Source organism: Bos javanicus, chromosome 22 (assembly GCF_032452875.1).
Source record: "Bos javanicus breed banteng chromosome 22, ARS-OSU_banteng_1.0, whole genome shotgun sequence".
NCBI classification, from domain to species: Eukaryota; Metazoa; Chordata; class Mammalia; order Artiodactyla; family Bovidae; genus Bos; species Bos javanicus.
Window position 1 is genome coordinate 44,854,576 of NC_083889.1, and position 23,049 is coordinate 44,877,624.

Consider the following 23,049-nt stretch of genomic DNA (forward strand, 5'->3'; position numbering starts at 1 on the left):
GGTATTTTTTCCTCAGTCTTCTTTGCTGGTTCCTCCTCACTTCTGAGACCCCTTAATGTTGGATTGCCCCTGGGCTCAGTCCTATGATTTCTCCTCACCTCCCTATGCTTAGTCCCTAGTTGATTTTATCTAGGCTCCTTGCATTAAGTGCTATGTATTCACTGATATCAAATTTGTAATTGTAGCTTTTACTTGTTCCTTCAAATCCAGCTTATCTATTCAACCGCCTACTTAGCATCTCCACTTGAATGTCTAATAGCATCACAGACTTAACACATGCAAAACCCAACTTTTGATTCCTGTAACTCCCACTTCTCCCTAGTCTTCTCTGTCTTGGTATGCCTTGAAGCCATACAGTAAAGTATATTTCTCTTTCTCTAGTCCCAGGCAGTCTATCATGAAATCAAGTGAGCCTCACTTTCAAAGCATATCCAAACTCAATTCATTGCCATAAACTTCACTCTGTCATGTGGTCCAAGATTCTTTTGTCTGTTGCTGGGTTTTTTCCAGTTTCTTCTACTAGGTCCTATGATTTTTCTATTATCTCTCTCCTCAATCCAAAACCATACTTCAGTTCAGCAGCTGGAGGAATCCTTTAAGAATGTGCATCATATCCATATCATGGTTTGTCTTTTCCCAGAACCTTCCAGTGGTTCCCCATTTTCCTCAGAGTGAAACTAGTATCAATACAGTGGACTCTAAATATATACCTATCTTCCCATCATCCCCTACCCCTGAACTCTGATCTACCACTGTCCCTATCCCTTATGTAGTTGTAGGCAGGTACGCAAGCATTTGGTCTCTATTACCTCTGCCTGGAATATCTGCATAACTGGTTGCCTCATTTCCTTTAGATTTTTGTTCACATTTCACTTTTTACTGAAACTTTCCCTAATCACCAAATTTAAAATGGCTCAACTCTCAAAGGTCCTGCTCCACCTTTGTGACTTATTTTTACAACACTTATGACAAACTGTTTTGATCACCTTTTTAAACTGTTATGCCTCTCTTGTGTTGGAATTTGAAGTGAAAAAACAGAGGCGCTGGAATGTTTTTCTGCTTGGTTTACTGCTATATTATCTATATCCCTTATATCAAATTGTTTTTTGTATGTATGAATCTGCTGTATCTTAAGACTGATCTGAGTTGATGTTGAGATTATTGAGTTTCTTTCCTGTTGGTTTCTCCAGCTGGTTTTATTCCTTATAAGTGCCGATTAAAAGATATAGCTTCAGAATATTCTGCACTCTTCCTTGAAATTTGAGAATGCTTGTAAATGCTTTCACGGGACTTCTGGGGGTAGATAATAAAAGGCCATGAAGTCTCTGGCTTATTTCTTGGAATCTTTGCACTTCAGTATAAGAGGTTGGAGGACCCTGGGGCTGCCATGCTGTGAGGAAGTCCAAGTCACACTGAGAGGCCATACATAGTTGCTCAGATTTAGAATTTCAGGTAAACCTGGCCTTCAAGTCATTTTCTAGCCAAGAAGACATACGGGTGAAGAAGCCATCTTGGAAGTGGATCCACCAGCCACAGCTGTTTCAGCGCTCTAATACCATGCTTTTAAAATCAGCCTTCCTTGTTCTGCCTCTTATGAGTTTCTGACCCAGAATTAATGAACATAATAAAATTGTGGTGATTGGACACCACTAAATTTGGGGTGAGTTTTTACACGGCCATAGATTAGCAGAATGGTAAGGTGGAAAGTCTGGATATAAATAGTAAATTACTTTTGGATATAAAGTTAAGTTTTGAATTACTTTTTTGTCTGCCAAAGAAAATATAGACTATGTGCAAATGTTATCCTGTCAGGCTCATCTTGGATGCTAGTGTCCATCCAGATTAACTCACTAGACTTTAGATTCTCATTAACTGCAGAGAAATGTCATCCTGATGAACCACTTGAGGTTTCATGCTCAAAATTCTGGGTTCTTGTTATATTTCCATGTTGATCACCTGGAGGAGCTGGCAGTTTTATACCAGGTAAGGTCATCCTAGTCATTAGATTATAGAAAAATAACCTCAGTATCAGTGTCACAGTGAAATAGCCAATTTTCTTCTTTTTATTGTTTTTGAAATGAGAATGGGTGTGATTAGAACTATCCACCAGAGACCAGCTTTTGAGAATCAGCTGCTATTGAAAATCTGGATGTCCTCAGATCTGGAAGGCCAATAGAAACTCATTCATAAAGCTTCTTTTACTCATCAGAAAGGGGAACAAGGCTAGGACTGGACAGGGTCCTGACCGCCCATCCCCATAAAGTGCTCTTTTGTCACATTAAGTGGTTTTTAGCCTGTAGTGTGATTCAAAGGTGAACTTCTTGGGTACTGGACAAGGCCCTGTGAACCAGCTGAATTGATACAGCATTTTGTTGGTGTATGCTTCTGTATCCATTTCTGGGGATAATCCATAGCTTCCGACTGATTCTTACAGAAATCAGTGACCCAGAAAAGCATAGGAACTGCTGAACTTGATGTTTCCATATTGTCATTTAAAAACTTATCAGTTCAGTTCAGTCGCTCAGTCATGTCCAACTCTTTGCGACCCCATGACTCGCAGCACGCCAGGCCTCCCTGTCCATCACCACCTCCAGAGCTTACTCAAACTCATGTCCATCAAGTCGGTGTTGCCATCTCATCCTCTGTCATCCCCTTCTCTTGCCCCCAATCCGTCTCAGCATCAGGGTCTTTTCCAGTGAGTCAGCTCTTCGCATGAGGTGGCCAAAGTATTGGAGTTTCAGCTTCAGCATCAGTCCTTTCTATGAACACCCAGGACTGATCTCCTTTAGGATGGACTGGTTGGATCTCCTTGTAGTCCAAGGGACTCTCAAGAGTCTTCTCCAACACCACAGTTCGAAAGCATCAATTCTTCGGTGCTCAGCTTTCTTTACAGTCCAACTCTCACATTCATACATGACCACTGGAAAAACCATAGCCTTGACTAGATGGACCTTTGTTGGCAAAGTAATGTCTCTGCTTTTCAATATGCTATCTAGGTTGGTCATAACTTTCCTTCCAAGGAGTAAGCGTCTTTTAATTTCATGGCTGCTGTCACCATCTGCAGTGATTTTGGAGCCCAAAAAAATAAAGTCTGACACTGTGTCCACTGTTTTCCCATCTATTTGCCATGAAGTGATGGGACCAGATGCCATGATCTTTGTTTTCTAAATGTTGAGCTTTAAGTCAACTTTTTCACTCTCCTCTTTCACTTTAAAAACTTATAGAGTAAGTAAAATCTTATCTTCCCTCATCACTGCACCCAGATGCTCCTGGGGAACTTCTTTAGTTTTATTTAAGATCATTCATTGCCTATTGGGTGCATCTTTCAGATAATTAAGGATAGTTGGAGCACCAGCAACCAACTCATCTTACTCTTAAGTTTAGAAAAATTTGGCCAGCACTCATATGTTAAAATCACTTTGCAGTAGTTAAAGCATAGAGAGCTGGGATCTCTACATATAAAGGCTGAAAACACTGAGACTAACTTAATACAAATTCATTTTTCATGTGCACCACCATCCAATGTGGGTGTTCAATAGACTTTTCATGTGGTATTTCAGGAACCTAGATTCCTTTTCTCTTGGGGTTCTGCCATCTTCTTGGGTCTTGTGTTCCTTTAGCAGCAGGCAGAAAAAGAGGGAGAGATGCAGACAGGGTGAGAGATTGCTAAGGCCTTGAGTTCCTCATTGTTACCCGTATTCCACTGGCCAGAAATAAGTCACATGGTCTCACCTGAAACAAGGGTGGTGGTGGTGGCATTTCCTAACAATAGCCTCATGCATTACTTTGCCAACAAAGGTTTGTCTGGTCAAGGCTATGGTTTTTCCTGTGGTCATGTATGGATGTGAGAGTTGGACTGTGAAGAAGGCTGAGCACCAAAGAATCGATGCTTTTAAACTGTGGTGTTGAGAAGACTCTTGAGAGTCCCTTGGACTGCAAGGAGATCCAACCAGTCCATTCTGAAGGAGATCAGCCCTGGGATTTCTTTGGAAGGAATGATGCTAAAGCCGAAACTCCAGTACTTTGGCCACCTCATGTAAAGAGTTGATTCATTGGAAAAGACTCTGATGCTGGGAGGGATTGGGGGCAAGAGGAGAAGGGGATGACAGAGGATGAGATGGCTGGATGGCATCACTGACTCGATGGACATGAGTCTGAGTGAACTCCGGGAGTTGGTGATGGACAGGGAGGCCTGGCGTGCTGCAATTCGTGGGGTCGCAAAGATTTGGACATGACTGAGCGACTGAACTGAACTGAACTGAATGAAGAGGAACAAAATCTTTGTTGGGCAACTGATCCTTTCTGCTACAATCAGAGTGTGCTTTTTAAGGATCCCAAATCTTAGAGATGAATAAAGTGGCTGAGATGGGACTTTTAGGCAATCCGTAAAGTTTTCCCTGTGGCTCAGATGGTAAAGAATCTGTCTGCAATGCAGGAGATCTGGGTTCGATCCCTGGGTTGGAAAGATCCCCTGCAGAAGGGAAAAGTTTCCCACTCCAGTATTCTGGCCTGGAGAATTCCATGGACTGTATAGTCCATGGGGTCGCAAAGAGTTGGACCCAACTGAGTGACTTTCACATAAAGTTTTCATGTGGCTCATAATCTTCACTTACCTGACACCTTAAGAATTAAGGTGATCCTCAGAAACTGTGAAGTCTGAGTTGATTGAAATATGTTTAAAATAGGAAAATTACAGTTCTTGGATAATTGGAAATTTTATTTATTGTTTTAAGGAGCGACAGAGAGATTTGGGGCTGGTTTTTGGACTGGTTTATAATAGGACTTGTATAGTCACAGCAAAGAGAACTCTGTTTTCATTTTTGCAAAACTATTGCCACAAGTTTAGCTTTGTTATTGCATGTTTGCTCTTAAAAATGTTTCCATGCTTGGCAGAAATTTTAATGGCACATGTTTTTACCCTAATGGTTTTTATCTTTTTTGTGTTGCTTAGTTGCTTCACAATTATTTTTTTTTTGTTTTATACAAGCTTAACCTCTCTCCTCAAATTATCTTATGATTTTTGTTCTGAAACTTCAGGGGCTATGGTATGAAATTATGAATTTCATTCTCAGTTTTTTTCATTAAGATACTTTTGATACCACATGTTATCAGAGTTGTTGACCTACCTATGAAATGTGTTTCTTCTATGACTTACTATGGAACAGTTCTGACAAGTTACTTACTTTCTGTTTTCTCATCTGTAAGATTTTATTGATCCAGTGAACTCCAACAATCTTGGAAGTAATGTTGAGGGCTAAGTCGACTTTTTCTTTTTTAAAGGCTGAATTCCTTATGTGATGTATCTGATAATATACTGAAACTGGGTCCAGTAATACTTGGACTCATTCCTTACAGAAATATTTTAGGGGGAAAAATGTCCTGATGTTGAGACCATTTTAAATAATGCCCAAGCACCAATTCTAATTCTTCTCAAATTCAAGGTTGAGAAATAGTTTTGCATAGCTCTGCTGATTTGTGCCAGTGATGCCTTTGAGGAGAAAATATGCTATAGTCCAGGGGTGTAGCAGTAATTCCCCAGTACTGGTCCCTAGATGTATGGACCATGGTCTTCTTGGGCTGCTGGAAAATAAGAACAAAGTAATAGGATATGGGTGAAAGGTTGCCTGTTTTCTTAATCCTGGAATCCAGGGAAGGACTGTCTTTTTCTCTGTGACTCTGTCCTGAAAAATTTTTCTTGATGAAATGTTCTTTCTTAATGAAATGGTGATGATAATAGATGTTAGTAATGGTGGAGGTAGGGTTATTTTTAATGTCTTTACTTGGATAAAGCCAGAAATTATATTGGTCCACTTCTTTAACACTCAAGGTTTTTCTTTTCCTTTTTAAAAACGTTTGTGGTCCAGTGGAGTGTAAAGTCGCTCAGTCATGTCTGCCTCTTTGTGACCCCATGGATAGCCCATGGAATTCTCCAGGCCAGAATATTGGAGTGGGTAGCTGTTCCCTTCTCCAAGGGATCTTCCCAACCCAGGGAACGTAAAGATCTAGCACTACTCCAAGTTGATGTTAAATGACTTTTCTGGAAGCAAATAAATCTTATAGCATTATCCATAGGTGACTTATAATTCAAATAAGTCTTAATGGAATTATTCCATAGGTGAGTAACTGTACCAGCAATTTTGACATGTGTAAGCATTTTTGTTTATTCCTGTCATTGGTTATTTTCATAAAACTGTTGATAATTATCATTAAGAAAAATAAAGTATGAACTTAATAACCTTATCTGTTCTCTTCTGCCAAGGCTATCTTTTAGTCTTGATAAACTTTTTTTTGGAGACATACAAAAAGTAAGCCTTGAAGCTTAAAATTGTAATTATGTTTTTTGCTTTTTATCTATAAAGAATTTCTTGAGTTTATATCTGGCTTTAACCATTTTTTCTCCCCTCTAACACTATTGCTATTAATTCCGGTTTTAATTTCTTGGCATCATAAATGCACAAACATATCACACACAGATGTGGTTTTGAGCAAGTATTGAAACTGTAAATTAGGAAGCAAGAGATTCACAGGGTTTCATCAGGCCAATTCACTGCAAAAAGTGACACAGTTGTACTGAAAATGTTTTAAATTGCTCATTTCAAACCTACTTCAGTAGCAAAATACCATGCGTGCAGCAGATTTGCAACCACGTTAGTCATTTTCTTTCCTCTGTTTCCTTGCTGTGTTTGTATTGGGAGCACAGAGTAATGTAATTTAGTAAATTATGATTTGATGGCTGGGCAACAGCCCCAGTGTTGAACAGTATTTGGATTATGATTACTTGCTGGCTTTGTCACAGTTGACATTAATTATTGATGGAAGTTTCAGAAATAGCGCATGTGCCAGGAGCTTTTCACCGGATCGCGAGCTCCAGGCAGCAGGGATGCTAACAAGGGTGGGGGAAGAGGCACCTGTGGCTTGTTTATGTCTGTGCACTGCGAGCCTGGACCGGGTGGGCTGAGTGGTACCTGTGCGTAAGTCATGGTGTAAGGGAAGGATGAACCGTCAGGCTTATTTCTATCGTGTTCCTCCCCAGGAATTACACCGAAGAAGCCAACTTCAGCCGGAGCCAGCCAAGACGAAGGCTCTCCAGACTGTCATTGAAATGAAGGTAGGAGCTATTCACATTTTTCAAAGACAGCTGTTTCCTCGGAGTTTGTTCTAAACTTGATGGTGACTAACACAAACGCATGAAATGTACGGTTGTGTTTTCCTTAGGCACCCTGATGGGTGCTTTTCTTCTGGATTTTTTTTTTTTTTTTGCCTTCTCGGGTATGTTTAATTTATTGGCTCTTTAATGAGGATGCTTTTTCTGGGCAAAAGAATAAAGGGCTCAAGTATCCTTTGGCAGAAAGGAGCTGGCTTCATTTCCAGAGCATAGCCAGTGCTTTCAACCCTAAGGGAGGTTTTGTGTGTGCTTTAAAAGTAAATTTCTAAAGCTAGAATAATTCTTTTTTCTTTTCTCCATTCACATGATAATGAAAAGACACCTTGAGAAACTAAGATTTGGCAAAGATAAGTTGTTTTTTGTGCAATGGAGGTGTTAACTAAGTAAAATTATGCTATCAGCAAAATTTACTTTTCAAAGAATAATAACTTTCTTATGACTTCAGTATTTTCTCCTAAGTCTGAAATTAAAAATTATTAAATACAAAGTACTCTATTTAACTGGGGGAGCATAGAGATATTTAAAAGAAGCAAAGATCCTCCTGGATGGATTTAGGGCATTTAAAGAATAATGTAGTATATAATGATGACTGAGCCATTAAGAAACCAATCTATGAAACCCAGTTGCTTTGTCAGTTTATAAAGATTTGAAGTCTTTTACTTTCACTTTTTGCCCAAAGGAAGCAAATAGTAGATTATTTCTTGTAAGAATAAATAATTATTGATTTTAGTTCCATGAGGGAAAAAATTCATAATGATGATGTTTGCAATTTGGATATTTCATGCCTAAGTATAACATTTGAGAGTTTGCTAGTCACCATCTTTCTACAAAAGAATTCTAAAGCTTGCTGATAGGGTAATGATTTTTCTGTCTTGGAACACATTATTTTGGATTGTCTGCCAAAAAATTCCCAAGTCTGGGGGGAAAGAAACTAATACAAGCTACTGAGTTCCTGGCATTACAAGTCTAACTTGAGTTTTTTTTTTTTTTTCCCTAGTCAATGACAATGTCTTCATCCAAGTGGATGTTTTTTGGAAATAACGTAGAACATTTACTTTAAGACTTTATGTCCCCTAAGTGAGGTTACATGATTCATGGTACTTATAAATACATTTGCAGCAAATTGATTTGAAAAATATTATCAAAGGGATCAAATGCCAGTAAGGTTAAAAAATAATTGCTCATCTTGGCTCATCTATTCTTTTTGGCTCATCTATTTACATAATTTTGACTTATTTTGTAAATAAACTAACTATTCTACACTTGTAGGGGAGTGTAGAATCTTGTAACAGAGATTTCTTCCTCACTTCACATTGGAACCAAACTTGAAACTTGGCCAAGGCTTAAACAACAACAACAACAAAAAACCAAAGAAGAATAGAAAAGGAAAAAGACAAGACAAAAGATTTTATTTCAGTTTTCTGCAAAGAGTCATTCAGTCTCCTTTCTCCCTACCTCCATACCTACCTCCCCAGTTCCAACACAATTAGTAATAGGATGTATATAAAACTATTTCCAAAGCATTCTTTTTTTTTTTTAAAAGGAAAGATTGTGTTTCAAAACTCTTTGGAGAAACCAGGAGTGGCATCTGTCCCAGAGTAGTGGTCATTTTCCTGTTAAAGGTCTCTGTACAAAGACTATTAGTGCTTTCTTGTGATTTTAAGTATAAAGTCTGTTTGCTTATAGCTTACTCTTTTTAGCATCATATGTTTTATTAGAAAACAAAAAATAGTAATAGTTATAACTATTTAATAGTTAATTAAAAACACTCCTTTGGGCTGTCTACATAAGAAGGCCATATAAAATATGTTTTAAATTATAAAATATAATTTTTAGGGCAAATTCACTCCATATGTTATCAGTAAATAGAGTCTGGAGTTTCATTTTTATTTAAATGGATGCCAGTGATGCTGATTGGTAGAACACATTTTTAGGACAATTGATAATCAATATACTGTCAGGGAACTGAGCCTGGAGTTCTTCTGTTGTCTTTGAATGCCTGTTAATTTACAAAGCACTGCCTTCTGTTTTGTCAGTGGAGAAGTCTGGGTCCCATTAGCATCTATGCTCAGTGTGCATAAATTGAGTTATGTGGGCAGCTGGTAGAAGCTCATCTCCTCAGTCATGTGTGTAAGGTTGTGATGAAGGCTGTGATCTCTTCTGATTTTGTATATTATGTTTCTGTGAAATGGGAGGGAATATTGGAAACCCATATTTTATAAGCATTAGGGTTGACTACCAAATAGAACTAACCCTTAAAACTAATAGGTGCAACTTGAGACAGGGTTGTATTTTAATTTAAACACCTTTGGATAAAGGTGTCAGATACTACCTTGGCAAAACCTGAAGTTAAAAGGAGCTTTCCTGGAGTCAGTTGGACATTTAGTTTTGGGGAGGTGACATGAATTAAGGGTTTAGAAGCTACCCCTACTTTTCTCTTACTTCTCAAAGAAACTGAGGATGAAATTATGCGTCCTCATCTTCTCCAAAAATATACTTTACATCAACTCAGAAAGTTGTTATGAAAATCTGTGAAATCTTGCCCCAATTAGAGCGCTTTTAGAGCCACAGTCTGGTAGTTCTAGTAGATGTCTGTGTACCTCTCTGGGCTTTTAGAGTTGTGAAAATACATCTCTGTGGGGGAGGGCCATCTGCATACACTGAAGTGGGGGAAATTCTCTTGCAGCCATCACAACCACTGTCAGCCAGTTCAGTCAGGGGGGCTAAAGTCACCTGAATAAATATGAAAGGAAGCAAAGTAAATGAAGTTATTTGTGATTTATCTTCTTGCAGGAAGCTCCAAGTTTTAATTTTGATCCTGATTTGGTCTGGCAGGTATGTTCCAGGTTTGCACTTAGAACATTGTGTCTTTCAGAAAAATTAGTTTTCCTGTAGATGTTGCAGTGCTCTTCCTTTTCTTGCTTTTGTGACTAAAGATTCTTTACTAAGCTTCCCTTTCCTGCTGTTATGGAGAACAATTAAAAATGTAGTTAAATGATTCCCCCCCCTCCTTTTCTTTTAATTCCTTGAAAAGAATGTGTTTTAACCTACTTCTGTTATAAATTTGACATGTCATAAACATGATGTTCAAAAGTTTCACTTTCTTGGGTTCATTCATAAAGCTATATCTAGTGTTTTTTTTTTTTTTAAACGAAAATGAATTATGGTAGCAACAGTACTTGTCAGATAATATCCGTTTTTTTTCTTTGATAGTTAAAACTAAGTGAATGAAAATCTAATTTAAAATGGCTAAAGCCTAAAGGAAATGTGTTGACCCATGTAACTGGGAAAAACAAGATATTGTTCAGGAATAGCTTGTTCCTGGGGCTCAAAGATGTTAACAGATTCCATTTTCTCTCATTCAATCTCTCATTTTAGGTTTCTTCATGTAAGTCTGTTTTCAAACAGAACCTTTCTGTGTGTCTGAGCAAAGTGGCTGCAGCATCTCCAACAATCACAGATAGAAGGGATAGGGAGAAAGAAGACTGTGTTTTTAAAAAATGGAAAAAAAAAAAAGGAAAAACAACCAACCCTGGAATAATAACAATTACTGAGATGGAGCATAGAATTTCACTCCAAATTTAACAACTCAGGCTGTAAGAAAAAACTTGAAATTCTCTAAATTCCATTAGCTTAATAAATTAGATGACATTCATCAATAAAAACTTTGTTAGAGCTAAATTCAGCACAGTTTATCAGATGGGATATATGAGTGACATATGGGTTTTAGTAAGAGTTGCAGATAATATACTTGATCTGGTGAACTTGTTAGCTAAAGTGGATTAAGAAGCTAGGGGCGTAATGTGACTATATGACAATATTTCTGTGGCAGCTGAAGTGAGGATTGTGGTTATTTAGGTTTCTTGTCACATAATCAGCTGTGGCACTTTTTGTGTCACGAGTGGTTCTTCTTGTGTAACATTTATCCCCACTAAGCTTTGCTATGGAAACTGAGTAGTAAGCAGTTCAATACTGAGCTTGACCAAGTTGTTGCCTCGTAGATGTGCTAGTGGTGAAAGAATATGACTTTGTGTTCAAGTGCTACCTCTAATGGTGAGGTTGATCTTTCGATTTTAAATCCACAACCCAAGCCTTGTCTTTGTGTTCAGGCAGATGTCTGCTGTTCTTCTGCATGGGGTTGACTGAGCTAATTTTCCGTTAAGAGATAGCTTGGTGTTTGATCAAATTCAGGCAGTTCAGTTTCACCAGGCGTGGAAGGGATACACTGGAGCATGGGAAGGCAAGAACTACCTGGTAACTTTTCCCAGCATCACATAATTAAGAAGGGAAAGATTACGATTTCAAACCTTGGCCATTGAATGCATCCCACTTCCCACTGTGAATGTAATTTGAGTCCTGGGATCTAGTCAGGAATACCATGAAGTGGCTGAAATGTTTTCTTTGGCTCCAGGGCCTACCTAGGTTTATGTTACCCATCTTTTGAACAGTTATTTTATATGAGTCAAAACATGGCAGTCAGAATTGTTTTTTCTCCCAAGATTATGTGTTCATTGCAAATTTGTGTCAAGCTTCGTTTTTCTAGTCAAGGCATTATGATGGGTCTTAGGCCTTGAAAATAAGCCATGGCTCTTTCTGTGGCTACTAAGAAGAATTAACAACAAGAAAAAAAAAAAAAATACTACCTGTTATCACCAGTGACATCTACAGCTCAAACACTACTAACCACACATGGAGAACCAGGTATGAGGCATCTGGCATGTAATAACCCAGGAGCAGGCATGAGTAGCCAAATTTCACAGATGAAAAAGCCATGTTTTAGAGAAAATGAACAGCCTGCCCAAGGTCCTACAGCAGGTAGGTTGGCAGCTGAGAAATGAACACAGGTTTCTTCTCTGAAGTTCCTAGACTCCCTGCTCTTACAGTCTGCTTTTACTGAAGACGGTTCCTAAGTTCAGCTGGTTTTTCTTTCCATGCTTTGGAAATTATGCACTGAGTTTTGCATCTTCGAAGGGGTTGAGGCAGCTCATGAGAGCTCAAGAGGTCTATTTGATATTTTTAGTAAGCTGCAATATTGTACTTTGTGCTGTAAAGTAAGATTCATCATTTTTACATGTGTATGTTATCAACCCTGCAAATGGGCCTCCAAAATAATGTACCCTACAGCCAACATATGCCCTGTGTTTGTTTTTTTTTTTTTCTTTCCTGGGTTTTAAGTCTTGCCCTGAAGCCTTTATAGCAACCTGGAGCATAACTCATTTAAACTTGCAAAGCCCTGTGTTTTTGATGTGCACTATCCACTTACAATATAAGAAATTATCCTTTAGCTTATTTTTTCTTGAGCAATTTCTTCATCTTCTCATCTTTCAGCTGAAAAAAAAAAAAAAAAGCCTTGTCCCATTTAACTATTTTCCTTAAATAAGGGGAAAAAATGTGGGTTTTAAGTGATAGCCAGAAAAAGCAAAATGTCAAGTTAAATGTTAGCTCTGGATGATATATGGTTGTCATTTAGAAGCAGGGAAGATTTTTTTTAAAAATGAACTTTTTTCTGCTCAAACTTTTCATATATGTGTTTGACTCTAAATGTTCGAGTTGTTAATTTATAATTCCTGCTATAAACAGGTTTATTTTGTGTGAATATAACTCATGAATTTGAATTACAAATACCACTGCTTACCAAGCAGCTTTTTTGTGCACAGCACCATGGTGGGCCTTTCAGAAAAAGTGAGCGCTCAGTCTTTAAGGGGCTAATGGAAGGAATAGGGCTCTTATACAAGCCAGGATCTAAATACTGACCTAAGAACAGCAAAATGGGCTGCAAAAGCTCAGAGGATATTAAATAAGAAAGGAACAGGGAATGTTTTTTTGGAGAAGATTGCATTTGAGAAGAGCCTTGAAAAAAATGGCATGATTTTGAAAGAGGGTAGAGGGATTCTTTATAAACAGTAGAAACTATATCGGCAAAGGCAAGGAGGTTGGAAATTATGAGACATATCTGGAGAAGAACAAACTGTTCAGTTTGCTTGAGAGAAGACTTTAAAAAGCAATAGAAGATCAAATGAAACCATAAGAAAGTGGGAGAAATAAATAATAGAGAAAAAAGCTGAAATTAATGAAATAGAAACCAAACATATACATGTTCAGTTCAATCGCTCAGTCGTGTCCAACTCTTTGCGACCCCATGGACTACACCACGCCAGGCCTCCCTGTCCATCACCAACTCCCAGAGCTTACTCAAACTCATGTCCACTGAGTCGGTGATGCCATCCAACCGTCTCATCCTCTGTAGTCCTCTTCTTCTCCTGCCTTCAATCTTTCCCAGCATCAGGGTCTTCTCCAGTGAGTCAGCTCTTTGCATCAGGTGGCCGAAGTATTGGAGTTTCAGCTTCAGCACAATCCTTCCAATGAGTATTCAGGACTGATTTCCTTTAGGATGGGCCGGTTGGATCTCCTTCCTGTCCAAGGGACTCTCAAGAGTCTTCTCCAATACCACAGTTCAAAAGCATCAATTCTTCGATGCTCGGCTTTCTTTATAGTCCAACTCTCACATCCATACAGGACTACTGGAAAAACCATAGCTTTGATTAGATGGACCTTTGTTGGCAAAGTAATGTCTCTACTTTTTAATAAGCTGTCTAGGTTGGTCATAACTAAGCGTCTTTTAATTTCATGGCTACAGTCACCATCTGCAGTGATTTTGGAGCACCCCAAAATAAAGTCTGACACTATTTCCACTGTTTCCCTATCTATTTCCCCTGAAGTGATGGGACGAAATGCCGTGATCTTTGTTTTCTGAATGTTGAGCTTTAAGCCAACTTTTTCACTCTCCTCTTTCACTTTCATCAAGAAGTTCCTTAGTTCTTCTTCACTTTCTGCCATAAGGGTGGTGTCATCTGCATGTCTGAGGTTATTGATATTTCTCCCAGAAATCTTGATTCCAGCTGTGCTTCCTCCAGCCCAGCGTTTCTCATGATGTACTCTGCATATAAGTTAAATAAGCAGGGTGCCAATATACAGCCTTGACGTACTCCTTTCTAACTTGGAACAAGTTTGTTGTTCCATGTCCAGTTCTAACTGCTGCTTCCTGACCTGCATACAGGTTTCTCAAGAGGCAGGTCAGGCGGTCTGGTATTCCCATCTCTTTCAGAATTTTCCACAGTTTATTGTGATCCACACAGTCAAAGGCTTTGGCATAGTCAATAAAGCAGAAATAGATGTTTTTCTGGAACTCTCTTGCTTTTTCCATGATCCAGCAGATGTTAGCAATTTGATCTGATACATGCTAAAACATTGATGAACCTTGAAACATTATGCTAAATGAAAGAAGCCTGCTGTGAAAGGACACATCTTATATGATTCCATATATATATATGAACTGTCCAATATAGGCAACTCTATAGAGATAGAAAGTAGATCAGTGGTTTCTATCAAGAGATAGAAAGTAGATTAGGAACTAGGGGGAGAGGAGAAACAGTTGTGACCACTAATAGGTACAGCAGTTTGGGGTGATGAAAGTATTCTGGAATTAGTTTGTGGTGATGGTTACATAAAGCACTGAATTGTACACTTTAAAAGAGTGAATTTTATGGTATATATATTGTATATCAATAAAGCTATTGCTAAAAAGTGAAGATATTACAAACAAAAGGATCAATAACTTTGATTACTCAAAGATTAAAATATAAAATGAGCTATAGAATAACCAACTAGGAGATGCATTTCTGAGGTTTATGGTAGTTAGTTTTAATAAAGAGGTTATATTTATTAGTGTGAAATAAAAGTTTGGGGAAAATAACGTACCATTAATTCTAGAGATTCTTGACATTAATTCTATAAGTGGAGATTATATAGGATTTTTTCTTCTTTTGCCCCCTGTGTTCTTATGTTTTCAATAATGTGCATTCATCTTATAGGGATGATCAGGAATTATTATTTAGGAAAAACAGCAATAAGTTTGTTGAAAGAAAAATCATCTATCAAAAATCTTAAACAGTTTCTTCTGATTTCTTTTGCTGAACTAAAGACTCCAAAGTGGAGAAGGTTATATTATGTATGGAAGTTGAGAATGTGGTTCTGCCACTTGTTGTTTCTCCGAAGTCCAGCTTTCCCTTCTGTGAAATGGAACCATGATACCAGGCTTCATAGAGTTGTGATGGGGATTAAAATGGATTAAGACATGGGAAGATCCTGGCATACATTAGATACTCAAGGAATTCTCTGCTTGTCCATCTAGTCCTTTTCAGTCTGGAAATGGAATTTTACCTGTAAAAAAGAGGAGGTACCTTTGAGCAAGGACCACTGGAGAGAAAGAATTTAACAAGCTTATTTCAGGCAGAGTCTTAGCTCTGCATACACACAAGGTTTACATGTGGAAAGATTTTAAAAGTATCTTTGAAATCAGAAATCAGTGGAGAAAAAACAGGAATTCCCAGTAGGCCTGTGGCATAATAAATGATCCGGGACTTTGCTGGGCCCTTGGCAATCACTTGTCCCCTCTTGCTCTCACTGTTCTCATTTGGCAAATGAAAGGATTGAACAAAGTGTCCTGCTTTAAAAATTCTACCAAATCTGAAGGATTGGTGACTGGCAATTTGGGCTCTCAAAGGGCCTGCCTGGGGAGTCTGAATTGACAGGGCATTCTTGCAGTTTAAATCTTTGCTTTGTTTGCTCCCTCGCGGCCAGCTCTGCCCAGGCCAGCAGCCCCTGCCTTCTCCCTTGTTGGTGCTCAGGTTCCCAGCTTATTGTTTATTTAGGGACTGCAATTTCCTTATTGGCGTGTGCCCCCCTCCAGCAGAGTTGAGAAGTCAACCACAGGCCTCAAGTGAACCCCCCTTCAAGTTTCAGTAATGATAGTGTACCGGCCATCTCATGCCTCATCCCTAAGGCATGGTCCAGTTTCCACATCCCTCAGGCCACGCTGGTGACTTGGGGTGGCCTGAATTCCTCTGCCGCCTGTTGCTTTTTCCATGAGATAAGCGTTTTGAATGTAGAAGGATTTGTGTTATGTTTTGGAGATCCTTAGAATGAGGTCTCAAACCAGGACTATTGGGGACTTCGGGGAGGTGTTAAAAGAAATGGGAGAGCAAGTTAAGGTCCTAGAAAGCCAGAAGAAGAACTTCTTCACCTTATCTTTTCCCAAAGACAGTTGGAAGAGAACAGAAGTGTCAGGTGTCCATCTTTTTATTCCTCTCTGAAATGCATTCACAGTTTTGCAAAGTAGTATTTCACTGAATTTCTGGGAAATCAGCCCTGTTTGTAATCAGATGTTTGTGAAAGATGACATGGATCCATTCTTGGGAGGGCAGGCTGCAGACATCAAGGGGCTACTCCTGTCATTTGGAAGCAGTTTCTTAAACTTCTTCTTCCTCTTCTTCTCTTTCCAGCATCGTCATTATTTTCTTTTGACCTTGCTCTGTCATCTTTAAAGGCTAAAAGTACTATGTGGAAGAAAGAACCAAAGTAGACTTGCTTCTAGGTGGTTGACTATCTCTCAATCCAGTCTTTCCTGAGATTATCCCAGGGACAGCAAGGTCCCAGTGTGGCTTCCTCACTCCTAGTCAAGGGAAGTTTTATGGAAGGAACCATTCTAGTTTTATGAAAGATGTTTTTTTAAAAATGATTAGAGATGAAAATTCAGGTGATACAAGGAAATGCTTCATGAAGTCTTATCATGAAGCAGACAGTCTCCATTTGGAGAACTGCAAAATAAGGTGGAAGGTAGGAAACTTTCCTAGGATAAGGAATAAAGAACAAGAAAGAGAAAAATAGTATCTGATTTGCTAGGACCTCATAGTCCACCTTGTTTGAAGTAACAATAAGTAAGGAAATAAGTATACAGTTGGCTTAGTGTTTGGTGATTGGCTGACTGGATATACTATGTTTCTGGTCCGGTAGAACATTTACAGGGACATGAAAGTTAACGTATTTTGGTGTGTGGATGTGGCACCCTCTTGAGCCCAGAAAGTTATTTCAACAAAAGAGAAAATCTTAGGCAAGTTAATTACCTTTTGTAAGTATTGTGACCTATAAAATGGGTAAAATAAAAACTTACTTCATAGGGTTATGGGCAAGACTAAATGAGATTTTCTAGCATAGTGCTTGCCTTAATTAATAATACACATGAGCTGATGTTATTAGTATTAACTTCATTTTTAAATACCAGAATGGAGAAACGTTGTTTGCTTCTGTCCTGTGCTATTCCTTTCTGTATATTCAGATAATCCAAATATATTTATTTAACATAAATGGGAAAGAAAACATAGATGAAAAGAAAATCCTTTGATTTCTTTTCCCAACCTGAGAAACTTATAAATAAATACTGATTTTTGTGTCATCCCATCCTTAAAGGGAATGTCCTTGGAGGCCAAGTCATTGTTAAACACAGGCACAAACAACAACAAAAAACCAGTTTCTGATGCACCCAGTTCACAGGTTGGTACTGGAGAGGCTCTATGTTAGTTTGTGGCACAGACATATGGATACGGTTTTAAATTGACCATTGCTCCCTTCCATGCATGGAAAATGTAAGAAACTTTCAATATTAATTAAAGCAGCTTTGTATGTAGGGCTGATACTCAGTTGAGAGGCATAGGTATAGCTATAATGATTGTAAAATACTGAAATACTTCCGTGGTTATCCCAAACCCTCAGAGTACGCCTCCCACTCTAGCTCTTACCCCAAATTCAGCAAAGAGTTATCCCCTGCTCCTGCAGGGACTCTGAGACCTGGTTGCAGTGCTCCAGGTGGCAGCTGTTCTGGTTGGTTCTTGCCCCATGCAGTATTGCTGTTGAATGTCTCCACAATCACCCCGACTTAAAACACTGGGATTCGGTTTCCAGTTATAATATGACTCCATTGAAACTGCCCTCATGTCACCAGTAATACTCTAATTTTTTTTCTTAGTCTTTAGTGTCTTCAAATCTTTGTTTGACCTTCTTTCTTTCTTGAAACTTCACTTGCTAATTTTCTGCAACTTTTCCCATGATTTCCATAACTTTTTTTTGTTTTTTTTTTTTTTAACCTGTCTTTCCTCTGGCAGTACTGCTGCTGGTTTTTCTATACTTGATTCTCAGCTGTATCTGAGAATTCTTTCACTGCTAGGCAAATGACCCATCATCTCTACTGTCTCAACTTCCATTTTAGCTTCTGTTGTTGTTCAGTCACTCAGTTGTGTTTGACTCTTTGCAACCTCATGGACTGCAGTGCGCCAGGCTTCCCTGTCCTTCACCATCACTCAGACCTTGCTCAAACTCATGTCCATTGAGTCAGTGATGCCATCCAACCATCTTGTCTACTGTCATTCCCTTTTCCTCCCGCCTTCAATCTTGCCCAGCATCAGGATCTTTTCCAGTGAGTCAGTTCTTCACATCAGGTGGCCAAAGTATTGGAGCTTCAGCTTCAATATCAATTCTTCCAATGAATATTCAGGACTGATTTCCTTTAGGATTGACTGGTTGGATCTCCTTGCAGGGAGATCTCTTGATCTCATCTCTCTGGGACTCTCAAGGGTCTTCTCCAGCACCACAGTTCAAAAGCATCAATTCTTCAACACTCAGCTTTCTTTATAGTCCAACTCTCACGTCCATACATGACTTTGTAAAAACTATAGCTTTGACTATACACACCATTATCAGCAAAGTAATATCTTTGCTTTTTAATACGCTGTCTAGGTTTGTCAGAGCTTTTCTTTGAAGGAGCAAGCTTCTTACTTTCATGGCTGCAGTCACCATCTGAAGTAATTTTGGAGTCCAGGACAATAAAGTGTCTTACTGATTCCATTGTTTCTCCATCTGTTTGCCATAAAGTGATGGGACTGGATGCCATGATCTTAGTTTTTTGAATGTTGAGTTTTAAGTAAGCTTTTTCACTCTCTTTGACCTTCATTAAGAGGCTCTTTAGTTGCTCTTTGCTTTCTGCCATAAGGGTGGTGTCATCTGTATATCTAAGGTTATTGATAATTCTCCCCACAATCTTGATTCCAGCTTATGCTTCATCCAGCCCAGCATTTCACATGATGTTCTCTGCATATAAGTTAAATAGGCAGGATGACAGTAAACAACCTTGATGCACTACTTCCCAGTTTTGAACCAGTCTTTTGTTTCGTGTCTGGTTCTAACTGTTGGTTCTTGATCTGCATACAGATTTCTCAGGAGACAGGCAAGGTGGTCTGGTATTCCCATCTCATGAAGAATTTTCCACAGTTTGTTGTGATCCACACAGTCAAAGGCTTTGGTGTAAGTGAATAAAGCAGAAGTAGATGTTTTTCTGGAACTCTTGCTTTTTCTATGATCCGGCGGATGTTGGCAATTTGATCTCTGGTTCCTCTACCTTCTCTAGCCTCACTTGTGCTTTGCTAGCATGTGAGATGAGTGCAATTGTGTGTTAGTTTGAACATTCTTTGGCATTGCCTTTCTTTGGGATTGAATTGAAAACTGAGGTTTTATTATTAACTTCTCCAAGGCCATCTTATTGCATTCTTTTTACCAGCTTATAAATAATTCCCAGTCAGACTCAAGTATACACTCTTAGCTTGATTCTGAAGAGTGCTTATCAATTCATCTCCATCTTTCTTTCATTTCCTACTCCAATGCAACTAAAAGTGATCTATACTTTTTAATCAGTCCTGTCTTACTCCTCCTTGATACATATTCCATATGTGCATGCTCAGTCATGTCCAACTCTTTGCAACCCTATGGACTGTAGCCCACCAGATTCTGCTGTCCATGGAATTTTCCTGGCAAGAATATTGTAGTGGGTTGCCATTTCCTACTCCAGGGGATCTTGCCAACCCAGGGATTGAACCCATGTCTCCTGCATTGGCAGGTGTATTCTTTACCACTATGCCACCTGGGAATCCCTACATAGTCCATACTTGTTCTCTTATTCCTTTAACTTATATTAATTAAAATTTAATTTCTGACTTCTCTGTGTTCTTACACAGGGCTATATCTAACTATATTTTAGTATTATCTTTTGCACTATTTCTTGTATATTATGCTTTCTAGTTACAAGTGACTGAAACTCTGCTATTGTATTTTAATATTCTGAAGAGTGTATGATTCAGATGTAGCTGTATCTTGCTGTTCAAATGATGTTATAAGGGCCCCATTGTTTAGGCAGATTCTTACTGCCTAAAGAAGTATCAAAGAAGACATGGTATCAAAGAAGACATGAACCAGCCACAGACCCATATTTTTCTTATCATTCATAATCTCAGAAAAGGAGAGGTCCTTGATTTTGTGTCAGTTCCCTTAAAGAACTCTGCTTGGCCTTGATGGCTTAATGAGTTCACCCCTGGATCATTCAGTGTCCAGAGGTGGTGCTTGTCACCAAGGGTCAGACTGGAAAACCCCACTAAAACCACAGGGAGTTGGGGCGATGTAGTTCCCAAATGGGGAAGAAGTTGAGCAGATAGTTAAAAAGAAATAGATACATGCTACAGCTAGAAAGAGGAAGGAAGGGAATCTTGATAGAGGACCTACTGTGTGGTAGGTATTATCCTGGAAGGTGTGCATCTTGTCACTCGTTCTATTCTCATCACAACCTCAGGTTATAGGATTAGCAAGGTTAGGAATATAGTCATTAAGGTGGATTGAAAATAGATGCTACTGTCTTCTACATGTGTATGTCACAGAACTGGGAGTGGATAGAGACTTACTATACTGTTGTTGGCCTATAACAGCAACCCTTTATTCTCCTGAGGGAGTTTCATGATAGATACTTTGCATGCATTACAGATCACTTGTAATTTTCATAACCTGCTCTTGAGCATGGTCTTATTTAAGGGGAGCTCGGTGTTTTGCCCAAAGACATAAAAACCTGAAGCAGGGTGTGCATTCAGGTTTGTGACTGTACTCTTGCCTGGAAAATCCCATGGACGGAGGAGCCTGGTAGGCTGCAGTCCATGGGGTTGCTAGGGGTCGGACACGACTGAGCGACTTCACTTTCACCTTTCACTTTCATGCATTGGAGAAGGAAATGGCAACCCACTCCAGCGTTCTTGCCTGGAGAATCCCAGAGACAGGGGAGCCTGGTGGGCTGCCGTCTATGGGGTCGCACAGAGTCGGACACGACTGAAGCGACTTAGCAGCAGCAGCAGCAGCAGCAAGAGTTAGTTGGATTGTTTTATTTTAGCTCTGTTTGTTAGATACGAGTCTGTTAACCTCCACAACAAATTAATACATGGAGACGAAAACCTCAGAGGTCACAGTGTGTCCGTCAAGAATCACCAGCGATGCATCTTCTCCCTGAGGGTCATTAGTAATGTGCCCAGAGACAGTACAGCAGAATGATGCATTCCTAAGGAGTGGATTTCATGAAGAATGAGTCAGAAGTAGGCCAGTGAGACCATGAAAAGAAACATCAAAGCACCCTAACTGCTTTTACTTTGAACTAGCCCAACCTAATTCTGTGCTTGTACATTTTGTTCTAAAGAATTAGATACCATCTGAATAAACAGACAAACAAGAAAACAACATGAAAAAACAGCATGTCCGTTGTCATCTTCTAATCTAGGTCATCATCTTTGTATATTTTGATAAGGCTCAGGAAGAAGAGTTTTTGAAATTTTGTTTTTTTTCCTCCTAATATGCCTTAGGCCCAAGTTGACTTCTTTCTGGAATACTTAACTTGGGCTCACATAACCATGGTGAACCCCACACAATAAATCCTTCAAAAAGCAGGGCATTACTCAGATAACTGAACTGAGGACTGCTCAGTTATGTTTGCAGCTGCAACTAGATGATTTTAAAAAGTTAAGCCTTCAAGAGCCTCTGTGGTATCCAGTAATAATAGTCTAGAATTTTATTCTAAATAAAGTGTAATATAATTATGTAAGGATGTTTCCTGAACATTAGATCACATCTTCTCTTTAAACCATTCGGCCCTATTTTTGTTGATTAATGTCCGTAGACTGTTATGTGATCACAGAGAGTTCCATGCTCTTAAAAAAACAACAACAACAAAAAAAACCTTGTATTTTCTTTCCTGGCCAGATATTAAAATGAAACTAGTAATTCTTCCTGTAATTGAAAGGAAAGCACATTGTGACACTCAGCAATAACATAATTGTTACTTTTTGTGACTAAATGATACTGCTTTTTTGATGTTCCACCCACTCACCATTTCAGTGTTCACAGTTCTTAGACAGGAGCTGAAATCTGTTTCTTGGTGTTTAAGAGGAACATAATGTTTGACAAACACAAAAAGGATAATAAAGGCATCCTTACTGGCAAATTTGCTCCAGAAAGTTTACTCCTAGAGTTGCTGTACACTTAGGCCAAATTGGATATCTTTGGAGAATAGCTTCATGTTTTTCTAAATGTAATTGACCAGTAAAGTTGTTCTTGTTTCTTTTACATTGATTCGTCTTGTTCTTTGTGTAAGCTGGACACCTAAATTCATTTAAAATACCCAAGTCACACAAGGACCTTATGAAAGTGCAGATTCAGATTCAGTAGTTGTGAGCTGAGGCCTGAGAGTCTGTATTTCTAAAAAGCTCCCAGGTGATGTCAGTGCTATGGTCTGTAGACTACATGGTGTAACAAGGATATAGACTGCTCCATGGTAGAGAAGGAAGGGTGCCCACGTATCTTGTTCACATCTACCTGGTATCTCACACATCTGGTGCCTGGTACCCAGCAGATGCTCAGTATGCATTTGTTGAATGACTGAGAGAACTTCTTGTATCTAAATTTACTATGAACTATAGCAGACATGTCCTAGAAAAATCCAAAGATTATGTATATCCAAAGATATTATATATATATAATAAAGCAGAGATGAAATAAATTTATTTTAGTCTTTCCACCTGACATCTATCCTTACAGCTATAGTCCCTGCACTCGTGTGCTTGCTAGTATTCATGGCTGATTCCAGAATTACCAGGCTGGGCCCATTAGGTAGGTGATTGCTAGGGGTTCACTTC

At 38.9% G+C, this 23,049-nt stretch overlaps 1 protein-coding gene across 10 annotated transcripts in view; it reads left to right on the forward strand.

Moving 5' to 3' along the window:
- The window catches only part of ERC2 (ELKS/RAB6-interacting/CAST family member 2), a 993,593-nt gene that overhangs the window by 283,667 nt on the left and 686,877 nt on the right, over positions 1–23,049 (forward strand). For 8 of the 10 annotated variants that reach the window (XR_009732518.1, XR_009732519.1, XR_009732517.1 and 5 more), the window contains 2 exons: positions 7,034–7,108; positions 9,959–10,000. Coding sequence is in view for 7 of the 10 variants with exons in the window: in XM_061396628.1 (XP_061252612.1) it covers positions 7,034–7,108; positions 9,959–10,000 (117 nt within the window). In the remaining 3 variants the exon portion in view is untranslated. The remainder of the gene's footprint in view (positions 1–7,033; positions 7,109–9,958; positions 10,001–23,049) is intronic. The other 2 variants (XM_061396631.1, XM_061396633.1) reach the window with 1 other exon arrangement.